We start from the raw sequence: 12,970 nt of genomic DNA on the forward strand, positions 1-12,970 counted from the left end.
AGTTCAAAAACAGATTTTCTAGATGATCCGAAGGCCGATCTAAAACAAAATTTTTTGACTACTTAACCGCTCTTAATATTGAGCCAAGATCGGTCAAACTTTCAAGTACTTTAAATCGCTTGAAGAATCCCATGTAGTCAAAGCGACAATTTTAGATTCTCGTGAAAATTAGTGTTCGTATGAATTCATCCTTAACATATGCTCAGACTCGTTTGAACTTGAAACTTACCTTTGTTATTGAGGAACCAGTATCCAGCAAGTGTTCAAAAACATTTGAAAAGGGTACTCCACAACTGGAATGACACGCAGTCTCTGCATCTTGAAACATCTGAGTCAGCAGTTTGGTATGAACTATTGAAAGCTCATTATTCTGGCGAAAAATAGAAAGAAACTATTAGAAATAATTTCTCTAAACCCCTTCTGTTGAACGAAAAATACGTCTGTCTACAATAAACTTTCGCATATTCGAACTTCTATAATTCGAATCTCTCTGTTATTCGAACAAAATAAGATCCCCCGTTCGAGTTCGAATTGGCGAGAGTAAACTGTATTTTTTATTTTATAAGAACAAGAGACTGGAATTGGGCCAAACTTTACAGATCAATCTGAGCCACAGATTTTAATAAAATACTAACTCAAAGAATTTATTGTGTCTATAAGTCAGGTAAACTAGATGTATATATCTATTAAGATAATGCTTAGGTCATTTGACCCTGAAAGTTTAAAAAGAAAAACAATTAAATTTTTACGGATTCTTATTAAAAGAAGCGTAAACATCGGAACTCAAAAGATAACTATGGGAGGTTTGTCTCGAAAGAGGTTAGGTTGTATACAGTATTTCGAAGCGGGTTAGATGTGACGAAAAATACCTGACTATGTTTTGTAATACTTGGGCGCTTATCATAAAGAACATTGAATAATTTGAACCAATTTTCTTCTGTTAGGTATTCCGTCTTTAGTTTTGAGATTTTCTAAAAAATATGAATTTAAAGAAATTTGTTATTATGGAATCAAAGAGTTGATAAGATCTATATAAGTTTTTTTTAGTTTAGCACTCACTCAGGGTTTCTTACAGAGTCTAACCTTATCGGCGGAAATTCTTTAAGAAAACCTCACGTCTTTTCAATGACAAAAATTTCTTTTTATTAATCTACGAACTCTTTACAGATTTGAGGCCGAATTTATCCGGCATTTTGCTTAGATTTCTAAAAGTTTCTGCCGTTTAGAGTAAATTTGGCGTGGTGTAAAGCGTTTTTCTCACCAAAGAAAGCAGCAAGAAGGCCACACAATTCCGAAGATACTTAGTTACAAATGTAGTAACAATACCTTCAGGTCTCTTTTCAATGCAATTTCATCGCTTGATGTTGTCGTCAAAGTTTCTTCCCAGAATTCAACGCTTTTTGATTGGAATAGAGGATAATTGTAGACAGTATGACTTTCAATGATTTTTGTTATTCGTTTTGGAGACCTGTAAAAAATCAACATAATAGAAATGTATTCTTTCCCCGATATTAGCTTTTCAAGAAGACTAACCAAAATCCGGTCCAAATTCTAAAAATTTTCCACTAATTATAGAGTCCTGCTAGAGTGTTGGTTGACCCTTGATAATTTGATAAATCTAGGTTAGTCCTCCCTCCTGCTTCTCCACCTTTGCGCAAAAATTAAATTTCTTACTCGTCACCCATACGGAACACGGTCAACAGTAATTTGATTGCATCATCCGTAACTATTCGATTATCTTCAGGTAACATCAAGCAAAATTCAAAATGATCCAACATCTTGCCAGCAATGGCAGACCACATTGTCTTGTTATTAACTAATGTAGAAATCTTTTCTTCTTTTAACGATACAGACTCGATATTGCTCATCAGCTCTTTGTTGATTTGACAAAGTTGATCTTTACTGGATATGCTTTGGTTGAATCTCAACTCTGTCAAGCCCTGGCATACCTTTGAATTGAAGAGAGATAGGGATTTAGAAAAAACTTAAGTAACACTAAACAACTAACAACAACCTATGGTCTTCATTGGGATAATGAAACAAAACCAATCAATATAAAAAAACTCATAATTTAGAGTGTATAGCGAGTTTATCGTTCCACATCTGAAATTTGAGTTCTACTAACGGACTGAGAGAGAATGATATATGAGTGAAGGTAGAGAGTCTATCACCAAATTTCCCTAGCACCCTGCCTGGAAGTGCTTGGGATTCGAACACAGTCCGACTGTCTACCTTCACTCAAGAATCATTTTGATGTTTGTAGGCGTTCAGTCTCCGGTATCCATTTCTAATCTCAGATTCACCCCTGGTTGCGGCAAACAAGTCATAAAATAGGTCATACCTTAAGGTACTTTATCATTGCATCAGCACCATTGATCTCTTTACAAAGCTCTGTGAGAGTGTTTCCAATAGTTTGGCAATCTCCATCATTTGGTAGCAATGATAGATCTTTTAAGATCATGAAACATTCGTTGACACCCATTGTGATCAAAAGCAAAATATGACCAAAACTATCCTAAAATAATTTAAAAGGTTTTAAGCACCAATTAGATTACATGAGCGTCATTATCAAAACAATCCTAAAAAAATCAAAAAACTCCAAGAAATAATCATAAGTTTTAACACCAATATTAGGTTACATGATCGTCATTAAATCTGTAGTGAGTTTTTTCCAGAAAATTGGAAAAGGATTGGGAAAGTTTCGTTCTGTGGAAGTTTCTTCTTCATTTTTTCATCGTCATTGTATTTACGAAGATAACGTGAATACAAGTAGCAAAAAGTATGAACACAAAAAAAAATTTCAGGGGGGGGTTGAAATCTTAGGGGGGAGGACTTAAAGGAGGCAGAGGATTTTTTTCAATTTTCAAGGGGGCAACCTACCAGGACACTATACAAAGCTTCTTATTCATGGAACCTTATGACCTGTATGTAGTCAGATGCTCCCCTAACACTGCCGTCACTCGTTATACTCGTTATACTTATACAAAATATTTTACCTCCGATTTAAGAGTTTTACTGAGCTCAACAAATCGTTGACCGATTTCTGTGACGATAAGGATGAATTCTTCAAGCTCAGGTTTCGTGAAGAGGTTTTCTGGCACCACTGAAGCGTTTGTTACCAAAAGGTAAAACAGCAGATAACTAAACTGGTGAAAATTTGAATCTAGAAAAAAAGAAGCAATAGAACAGATGATTACAAATTTTATAAAGTCTTTTAACATTATGATCCACTTTTCCTATAAAATCAAAATGTGAAAAAAAACTTATCATGGTTCCATAAAAGATTTACTTTAACAAATGATCCAAAGTTAGAATGGCGTCTGAAAAAAGTTAGCAGGTAGGTTAGGTAGATATTTCTTTTATGTTACCTGATTTAACAGTGATCGATTCCATCTTTGATTGGAATATTTTCAACAATCGAATGACTTGTGAAGTTTGTAGTTTCGAGATCTCTTCTGAATAACTAAGAGAAGGTATGGGAAAAGAATCTTTTAGAATGGAGTTGTAAAACATGCAGTCGAAATTGAAAACAAACAAAAAAATAGAACAGAAACCAACAAACATCAAAATAATTATAAGATCATTTGATGATTTTAAACAGCAAAATATTGGGCAATTCCATTTTATATCCAAACAGGGGGTAGAGGAACATTTTCAGCAGGTATCCTGAGAGGAATTTCCAACGGGTCTAAAGAAGTTTTTTTTCATTTTTCCAAGAGGGAAGATATTGTTTTAAAATTTCCAGGCGGTATAAGACTGATTTTAGTTCGCCTACCCTTTCTTAAGGCATGAAAAGAATTTTTCCAAGGTTTTTTTTGTAAATTTTGCTATTTTCCAGGGGGTATTCAGATATTTCCAAGAATCTTTTTTGAAATGAAAAGGTTCGTCCAACCACCCCCTGAATAGATTTTTTATGGAACAGCCCATTTTATTTCTCTATACCTTACAGTGAAGTCGTGGGGAAAGTTACAGGACAGTCCGGTATCTAGCGGAAAAGCATCTAGCAAAAGTTCCATCTAAAAAGAAAGCGAGTTAAATATAAATCTCTCTCAAATTTTCTAAAAAAAATATCAAAAGACCTGACCTTAGAATACCTTTAAAAACGAGATTTTCAATACGGGGGTTGAAATATAAATACCTCTCAAATTTTCTAAAAGAAATATATCAAAACACGTGGATATTTTTATTAGGGGGGAGGTAGGAATTATCTCAAGACAGACCTTTCTTAACTGTGCAAAGTTTTCCAAGAGAGCTTCCAATAAAGCATTTTGTTCAAATTGTATCGTACTTCCTTCAACCTATAGTTTGACAAAAAATAGAATATTAACGTGTAGAAACCATGTCAGCGTAATTATAACGATTCCTTTGAGAATAGTTTCCACACGGTAGGCAAGAGTGAACGAGTGAACACTTAAAGCAAATGAACTTATCAAATTAGGCTTAAAATCTACCTATTTTAGCTCACAGCATAATTACATAACAAATCCTAAAACATCGCCCTTTGAAACATCAAATCAACTCTTCCCCGAAACCAGGAGACTAAACTGTAAATAAATGGGTCCTAGGACCTTTTAGTACGAAATATATAGATATAGACATAGATAGATATAAACAGTGATCAAACAATCAATTTAATAATATACTTCAGTTAGACAGTATCTCCACAGCTTGCCAAGAAACGGTTCCACAATCCCATAATCAATCAGCAACATTGTCTTGAATATTGATAACATTTTCATCTGGACGTTCATGTTACTAAAGATAGAAAAACACAAAATATAATACTACCACATATCATTATTATTTAAATTTAATTGCAAATAGTTAACAGAGCTTATAAATATTAATAAAAAGTGTCAAGTCAACATGTTAGTGCTAAAGGGTTTTTATGTATTTCGAGAGAGGTGGTATTTTAATATATCATACTTTTCAGCTAGAGTTCTTGATTGTTTCTGACTGTCCAGTTTTTCATAACAATTTTAGGGATGATCCACCCCACCCCCTGCTTAAATTGAAATTTGTGCTTTATTTATAATAATTATTATTGTGTTTTACCTATCTTTAAAGCCATTTTCCAAGAGTTTCATCAATTCAGTCATTTTTATGTGGTGTTTGTTCTCCTTATCATCTATCCTCTAAAGGTGGTGAAACCAAGATTGTTCAATACAGGTTTAAATTTCGTTCGGTAAAGCGCTATAGGATGACCGTATACTTTGCCTTTTAAAATCCCCTGACAAAGCCCGGGGGTACTAGATGTCCGAGCCAAAGTTTTAAAACCGACCCTTAGAGAGACTGAATTTCGAAGAATTTTGTCCATTTTTTTGACGTTTTTGTATGGGGCTCTGGAATTTCATCTACAATTAAAGGTTCATTATTTACCTGATACACGTCCAATTCTTGAACTATTGTGAAACTATCATGAATTTGATGCACAGTTGATTCATTTAAGACATCGATCGTCTGGGTGAGTTCTAATATTTTGAAAAGAACTTGTAGTTCTTCGTAGTTTGTAAGCTGAGAAGTATTTGATGACCTGAAGAAAAATTTACAATTTCTCTTAAATAATAAAGCAAGAAAATTTTATGAGGAGCAAACTATGATACAACAGTCACATAGATCTAACCTTGAAAATGATAATACAGTTACTCCCTATGGCCTAAACTATTCAATATGAAGAAAGTAGTTAAAATCATACCTTGAGCCAACAACAATTGCCTTGAAAATTGCAGGAGTACTTCTAATGATCAAATCTTTTCTCTGAAAAAGGAAATCTTCTTAAAAGAATAAGACTTTCTTTTAATTAGCAAAAGTTGACACAATTTTCCATTCTCATAGACCCTTAGTTGCTCAGTCATTATGCAATAGGATTTGTATGATAAAGAGTTTTCTTGGTACATTTCATTTCAGTGCAGAATGTTTTCAGTTAGTATCTAAAGCAAACCAAGTCTGAACCATATTTATGTTTAAGAAACTTTTTCCATGTTGTGCATAGTTGTGCTCAAGCTTTTGAGCATGTGAACAAGTTTAACTGACTGATTTTATGATATTGCATATAAGGGGTCTCTATGCAATGGTATCATACATTTTTAGCAAGATTAAAATAGAATGTCCAGGAATTCCTATTGTAAACCTTTTATCAGTCCTATGCAATCTGTCACAAGTTTGATATCACTGACCTTTATATATCCCGAACAAAGTCTCTCCATCCTGACTAAACAAAATCTTTGATCAGAGTTTTTGTAAAGTTGTACCCTAATGGTAGCACTACTCAATAGCGGTGAAAAGTGGTTTCAACAGAAACTATAAATAAACAGGAATTATAAATTGATCTATACATCGAGTTGTGCTACCATTGCATACCCTTTTCGAAAATCTTCGATCAAAGATTGTGAATATAGCTAGGCCAAGATTATATAAAAGTAAGTTAGTGGTTGATTATGTGGATTGATAACAAGTACATACCTCTGATATTAGACTGGTCTTTAGTACATCAAATAACTGTTTGAAATAGACTTGATATTTAGCTTTCTTAGCTGGAGTTTCTTCTGATACTGGCTGAAGCATCAATTTCAAATTTGCTACGTGGTCCCTGTGATTATAAAATATATTATGGTCTCAAAATTTCAGATCATTCAACATTTCAATCATCCCCAAAATATTTGAATCTTTTTTTGCAAGTTTCCAATCTTTCTCTAATTCAAAATTCGCTCTAGATAGGATTTTCATTACAGTTTGTGGTCCTTTGTGTTTTATTAGTTTTTATAGCAGTGGAGAAAAAGTTTTTATACTGTTAACCCTTTAACTGTCATGCCTATTTTTTAAGGTTCGACCTATTTGCCAGGGAAAAAATGAAGGAGCGACCTAATTACCAGATGTCGGCATATGCCAACATGAGTGACAACATAGTTTGCCATCACGTTTACTTTGAGTTGAAAAAGTATAATTATGAAAAACATCTTTGAAATATATTTTAATTATTCAACTGTGCTATAATGAAATCTAGTTCAAAATCGAACATTCAAAAAACTTCAAAAAAAAACAGTGGCAAAGAAGTGGCCGGGTTAATAAGAAAATCGCAATTTGATGCTGCAGGGGACAAAGCATATGATATCCCAATCTTACCTATGTCCAATCACAACAGCTATTAACTGATCAATCTCTGAAACAATATTGTCGTGTTGTAACAATCTTTGAAATACAGATCGCGTGCAAAGAATAAGTACCAATAACTTATCACAAAAATTCTGAAAAATCTGATAAAAAAAGAGCAAATAGGCTTTATTGCAGATTTCATGCTATACTTACAAAACCTGATCACAAGAAAACGTGAAGAATTTCTGGTGAAGAATTGCTGATAGGTAGAGTAGCGTAAATTTATCAGAATGTATGTATATATTCCTTGATGTAGCCAAGGAATGTAAATCACTAAAAAGTTCACTCTAAAGTCACTAAAAAGTAATAGTAGTGAAAAAATTGGCAAAAAGACATTGGGCAGATTCTTGCTTTCATACAAATGCAGAGTTTGATGGATTCAAACTTCAAACAACAACAAAAAACATTCAAATATTTGTATGATACCTTTTTGATATTAAACTGAGACTTTTTCTGATTGGTGTACATGATGACGAGTTGATGTATTACAGTCATGAATGCAGACTGTTCTTGTAAAGCTAATTTATCAGAGATAACCAATTCACATGTTCCACACAAAAGCTCTGTCTAAAAAATAAGTACAAATAATATAAAAAGTAATATATAAATAAACTAGAAGTATGAAACCTTGAACTATTCAAATAGAAACACAGAGAAAACAAAAGGACAAGACAAATCACAACAATTATCTAAAATGAATATCCACAAAAAGGCTATCAGGCTTGTAAAGAAATGGAAAAATATGATTAATCGAGATCCATCAAAGTAAAAAACTAAAATTACCTCTGGATTTGATCATATTTGACCATTGATTTTTTGAACAGATTTTTTAAATGTTATTTCTGTAATTTTTGAGGAAAAAGCCTTCTAGAGATCAGTATGGCACAGTATAGATTGATAGATACTGTAGATAGAGTGAATATTTAACGTGGATTGCCCAGTAATCTAGGACTTTTAGGTAGCCTTTCGATTGTTTTCACAGGTCCACGGCTAGCCGGCTTGGCTATTCTATGAACTGAACAGAACATTGGAAGGAGTAAGGATTGGAACCGCGAACCCCTGGTTTAAGACGCTGACGCCTTTGACCACTTACAACATATAATATTGGCTAAAGATTTACAAAAGTTAAACTGAACAAACCAGAGTGAGGGGTTTGGAAAATAGGATTTTCTTCCATTCTGGTGTTAGGAGAAGCTTGTCAAGGATAGTGAATGTGATATTGAAGTCTGTTGAGCCACATTTTAGGAGGTTGTTTATCACCTAAAGACAAGAGTAGTTAAATAATTTGAGTAATCGATAAAAGACAATGGGAAATCCAATCTGCTAAACAGGCGTAGATCTTTTAATTCAATTGTAAGTCAAATGGTCAAACCAATAAGCACTCTAAGTTTATCTTAGCCTTGTTTTGGCACAAAAACATGCTAAAACATGTACCCATTCCATGAAATTTGAGAAAAAAAAGCTCTTGAATTCAAGTGTCAAAACTTTCAGCCAAAACAAACAGCCAAATCATGCTGCCCCCAAATTTTTGAGTAGAAATACAAACAAACCAAAAATTCTCAGATTCTAGCTCATCGGAATAGAGTGAATTTATAATTTTGTTCTCCTAGAAAAATCAGTTCAGTCTTTTAAAGTACAGATAAAACAGATAAAAAAGTGTAATTACATCAAAAATGCTACCACTGATATGAAATTTCTTGTTTGATTGTAGCATATCTTCCAGTTTTTCTTGCAGGAGTATCAAAAATTCATTTAAGCTTCCAATATTATCAGATATCAACCTGAAACATGAAACATGAAAAATTCAAACTGTGTGATAATTTCTTTTTGAAAGATACATACAAAACATTGTCATTGTCATTATACTAATGGAACCTAGAAAAACTATATATTTCCAAAGTTCCTATTTAATTCATCATAAATCAATCATGTATTCCATTCTAAAAGGGTCAACGATTTAGACAAATTTTCTCAAATGAAATTCAAAAACATAAACAGCAGTTATTTAAAGGTTTTTAAAATTGATATCATACTTCTCCTTGTTATATTGTTCCAAGCAGAAGCATAATGAGTTTAATAAGTGTTGTTGTTTGGCAGATGAATGACTTTCATTTCCATTTAAGGTCTTGTAAATTTCCAACTTTTGCTTCGCATCAATCTTTGCACTTGAAAGTGATGTCAAAAGTTCTAGAGACAAAAGAACAATCAAGTCGCAAAAACAGAGGCTACCTCAAATTTTGGTTCGAGAAATTACTAGTAGGCCCGGTTCGTAACAAAAAACATCCAAAACGTGCAAAATTGGAACAAAGCACCAAATTTGGACCAGACATGCCTAATACCCTATGGATTGATATTAGAAAGGCAGCCCAGAAAACTTTTAAGGGTCACTCTTATTTTTGGACCCATTTATTGAAAACCAAACAAAATTTTCTGGGAAATAGCCTATCAGTCCATGGATTTACGTGGATGTCTTCTCCCCCGTAGATCTTTTTCTGGGGAAGTTTGTTCTCCAAAATAGTTTTTGAGGCAAGACTAAAACAAGTTAACTTCCTCAATGAGGGTGCCCTTTTGGATCAATTGTCAAGGCCATCTAAAATGATGGATGGATTTTCGAAAAAGACAAAGGTGCCCACTGCTTTGAGGCTGGTAATGCCAAAACGCCCAAAATGATCATCCGACAGAAGACAAATTAGTTGTCGCGCAAGTTACAACATGCACTCCACTGCATTGCAACGAACGGTGTGTTTAACAGTGAATACCAATAATTAACTTCAACTATGAGTGCTTCATTGAAGGTGAAGAAGGAGAAAGATAAAAAATGTGCTGGTTAATTTTGTTTAAATCAGTTTGTTTTAGGCGACAATCACAAATATCTTTGTTTCGCGTCGCCCGACAGACTCTCGAAAATTGAGTAGAATTGGGTCGGGGAGTCGTTAAATTTGTCGGACTTTTTCTGTCAATGACCTTTCCTTCGTTCAAAAATTTTATTATTACCGATTTTTTGCGAGCGATTTCTAGCGCATTCGCAGCATTTTGACTTTGTTTATCATTATATGCGCCATTTTGGGGTCGGAGGTCACAGTGTTCAAAGGTCATAATTTTAAACCACCCATTACACGCGGTTGTTTTGGCTGCTGGCTGGCTGGTAGTTTCCTCCAAGAATATACTCAAAAAATAAAATGGATGGAAAAATGGAAACCCGAAAATTTTTACGACCGACCGACCGACCGACCGACCGACCGACTCACTTTTTAGACCCAACGAGGACGCGAAATGAAGATATTTGTGATTGCCGCCTTATCATTGTTGAAAGTTGGAGAAAATTGTACAGTTGCATAAATTTTTCACAGTCTCAATTAAAGACACAGTCTGCTTATACTTATTGAGTGCTATAATGATTTTTTTGATTGCGGCCGTGTACAGAAACTTGCCAAATGTTCCTAATAACTGGTGTCTATAAGCCCTGGAAGCGAATCTTTTTTTTCTCAAGACAGATTTTTTGATGACAGATTGAATCTATAGGCGGAATGGATAGAGCAAGAGCCTGATTGCTGATTTTTTGGTTATTCTGTGACTAATATAAATTCTTACCTGATTCTTCCATGGTGTTTCTGTTTAATGTTTGGTTTTACTCTTCTTCCTAAAGATGTGTTTGGTGTTTTATGTTGTTTTTTCTCTTAAACTCTTCTTTCTCGTTGTCTAAAATGATTTTTAGAATTTTGTTCAACATGTGCTTGAAGCTACCATTTTGAATGTTTGTATTTACAATTGATCAAGCGCCAATTACTTAAAAATTCAATTTTATGAGAACGGCGCAGAATAACCATGCTTTTCATCACGTGAATTATTGATGTTGCAAGTACAAAGGTCAATATTTGTTTTGATTTTGCAGAATTTTTTTTCAAAGAATTTTCATTTTGTTGTCAAGAGTTGAGTGAATTAAAATCATTTTATCATTTAACTATGCTTTATTCAGTAATAGTGTGTGGGCAATCAAAGGGTCAAAGGTACCAGCAACCATCAGTCATAGTTGCATCATCACTTGGGAGACACTGACAAAACATCAGAAATAGCACAGTCAGAGGGCAGTATAAAAGTGCAGTCGAAATGTCGTGTTTTAGTGTTAGTAATTTTAGAACTGTCAGACTGTCTGTTTAGTTTTTTACGACGATTTAGACATTCATACAAAGAATGAAATATGGTGACTGTAAGTTTTTCTTGGGTAATATTTGTTTTCACATTCTAACTGAAATTTTCTTTTCTTTTTAGTAAAATTTATTCGAAATATTCTTTAGAATTTAAGTGAATTTAAAAAGAAATGGCAATCAGAAGACTTGCTCAACAAACTTTAAGGCTAAGACCACAGGGTACAATTACATGCCTATTCCATCAAGAGGGTAAGTTCTTTTTGCTTTTACATAGTGTGATATTGGATATTGATATTGATTTAAGTATTTTCGAAGGTTTTTATTCTGATGATTTTAAAATCATTTATTGCGCTAACAATACCTATAAGTATAAAAACAATTATTTTTTGAAACGTTTACACAGATTTAATAAATCATTTAAAAAAATTATACTCTTGGATCTTTCAAATCCCTCAGTTTTACACACAATTGAATTGTCCAAGGTCTGTTCTTCTGTAATATTTTCATTACATGATGATACAGAGATTTTAGCAGAGTTTAAATTGATGTATGGCCACTTGTTAAATTAAAAGGAATGTTATGAAACTCAAAGATGAGGACTTTATCTAAATAAAACCTTGCTTTAGCTTTTAATCGTATTTACACACAATAGAGATTATGACATCTATTTAGCACAATAAAAGATTTGAATTAAGCTTAAAGACGTCAAAATCTACCCTAATAGCCTTATTGTGGTCGATGTAAATAGAGACTAGACACTAGTTAGCAGTAACTATGGTAATAATCTTTAGCTGTATACATTTTTATCGTACTATCACCCTTATTTATCACTATGATTTTAATTTAATTATAGCAAAAGTGGAACTTCCTAAAGAAAATTCATCTGAGTATACTAGTGATGGTGAAAAAATTCATTGTGGTTTAAAATTCACTCAAGAAGGTATATTTATGCAAATTAGGTGGATTCATTTTCCATTGTTGTTTCAGTTGATTAAAAAGTTAGATTGACATGTGATGTGATTTAATGAAATGTTGCCAATGCCATTATGACTTCCTACACGTTATAATCATGTTTTCAAAGCATGGTTATAAAATATATCAGATTATGAGGTGACTTTTTAATCACACCTTAATTAAAGTTACTTTTTAGTCACACAATAGATTACACTGTTTACGTGAATGATAAGGGGATAAGAGATCTTATTTTGTATCTTTGGAAAAAACTTTATCTATTAGCTATAATAACCCTAAAAGGGGGTCCCTTTTAAGGTTATAGCTTATAGATATACATCGAGATTTAGATGTTTTAAGAAAAAGTACCAGTTTTACAAATGAACATAGAGAATTTTTTTCTGACATCAAAAATTCTGTAAATATTAAAAAGTTGAATAAAAAAATGAATAAAACGAAAGAAAAATAGCATGAACATCAAATCAAAGCACTAATGATGATTTGGTCATTTCAAAGAGTTTTTTCTTGGATTTAGCCTATGTAACGTTTTTTATATTGCTCCTTTATTGATGTAAACATACCATTATTATTTGTTGTAGGTAGCAGAACTGAAGAGGAGCTAGCTTTCATCCTTGAATCAGCACGTGCTAAGGCTTTTGCAGAAAGTACTACGAGATGTGTTAGTATCAAATCCGGTGATTAGCTGATGGATAATTTGA

General features: G+C 33.1%; 1 protein-coding gene across 1 annotated transcript in view; it reads right to left on the reverse strand.

Annotated features, from left to right (window-relative positions):
• LOC136805889 (uncharacterized) overlaps nucleotides 1-10,957 on the reverse strand; it is a 35,342-nt gene extending 24,385 nt beyond the window's left edge. Inside the window, exons 1-20 of the mRNA XM_067062461.1 lie at nucleotides 10,744-10,957; nucleotides 9,186-9,339; nucleotides 8,819-8,933; nucleotides 8,293-8,412; nucleotides 7,579-7,719; nucleotides 7,123-7,253; nucleotides 6,463-6,589; nucleotides 5,696-5,757; nucleotides 5,380-5,533; nucleotides 5,056-5,135; nucleotides 4,644-4,755; nucleotides 4,221-4,298; nucleotides 3,943-4,016; nucleotides 3,369-3,463; nucleotides 2,997-3,163; nucleotides 2,342-2,515; nucleotides 1,675-1,949; nucleotides 1,327-1,468; nucleotides 870-971; nucleotides 230-370 (exon numbers count right to left, since the gene is read on the reverse strand). Coding sequence (XP_066918562.1) covers nucleotides 230-370; nucleotides 870-971; nucleotides 1,327-1,468; nucleotides 1,675-1,949; nucleotides 2,342-2,515; nucleotides 2,997-3,163; nucleotides 3,369-3,463; nucleotides 3,943-4,016; nucleotides 4,221-4,298; nucleotides 4,644-4,755; nucleotides 5,056-5,135; nucleotides 5,380-5,533; nucleotides 5,696-5,757; nucleotides 6,463-6,589; nucleotides 7,123-7,253; nucleotides 7,579-7,719; nucleotides 8,293-8,412; nucleotides 8,819-8,933; nucleotides 9,186-9,339; nucleotides 10,744-10,756 — 2,457 coding nt within the window. The 5' untranslated portion in view covers nucleotides 10,757-10,957. The remainder of the gene's footprint in view (nucleotides 1-229; nucleotides 371-869; nucleotides 972-1,326; nucleotides 1,469-1,674; nucleotides 1,950-2,341; nucleotides 2,516-2,996; nucleotides 3,164-3,368; nucleotides 3,464-3,942; nucleotides 4,017-4,220; nucleotides 4,299-4,643; nucleotides 4,756-5,055; nucleotides 5,136-5,379; nucleotides 5,534-5,695; nucleotides 5,758-6,462; nucleotides 6,590-7,122; nucleotides 7,254-7,578; nucleotides 7,720-8,292; nucleotides 8,413-8,818; nucleotides 8,934-9,185; nucleotides 9,340-10,743) is intronic.
• Between the last annotated feature and the right edge of the window lie 2,013 nt (nucleotides 10,958-12,970).

This window comes from Clytia hemisphaerica, unplaced genomic scaffold (assembly GCF_902728285.1).
Source record: "Clytia hemisphaerica strain Z4C2 unplaced genomic scaffold, Clytia hemisphaerica genome assembly, whole genome shotgun sequence".
Taxonomy (NCBI): domain Eukaryota; kingdom Metazoa; phylum Cnidaria; class Hydrozoa; order Leptothecata; family Clytiidae; genus Clytia; species Clytia hemisphaerica.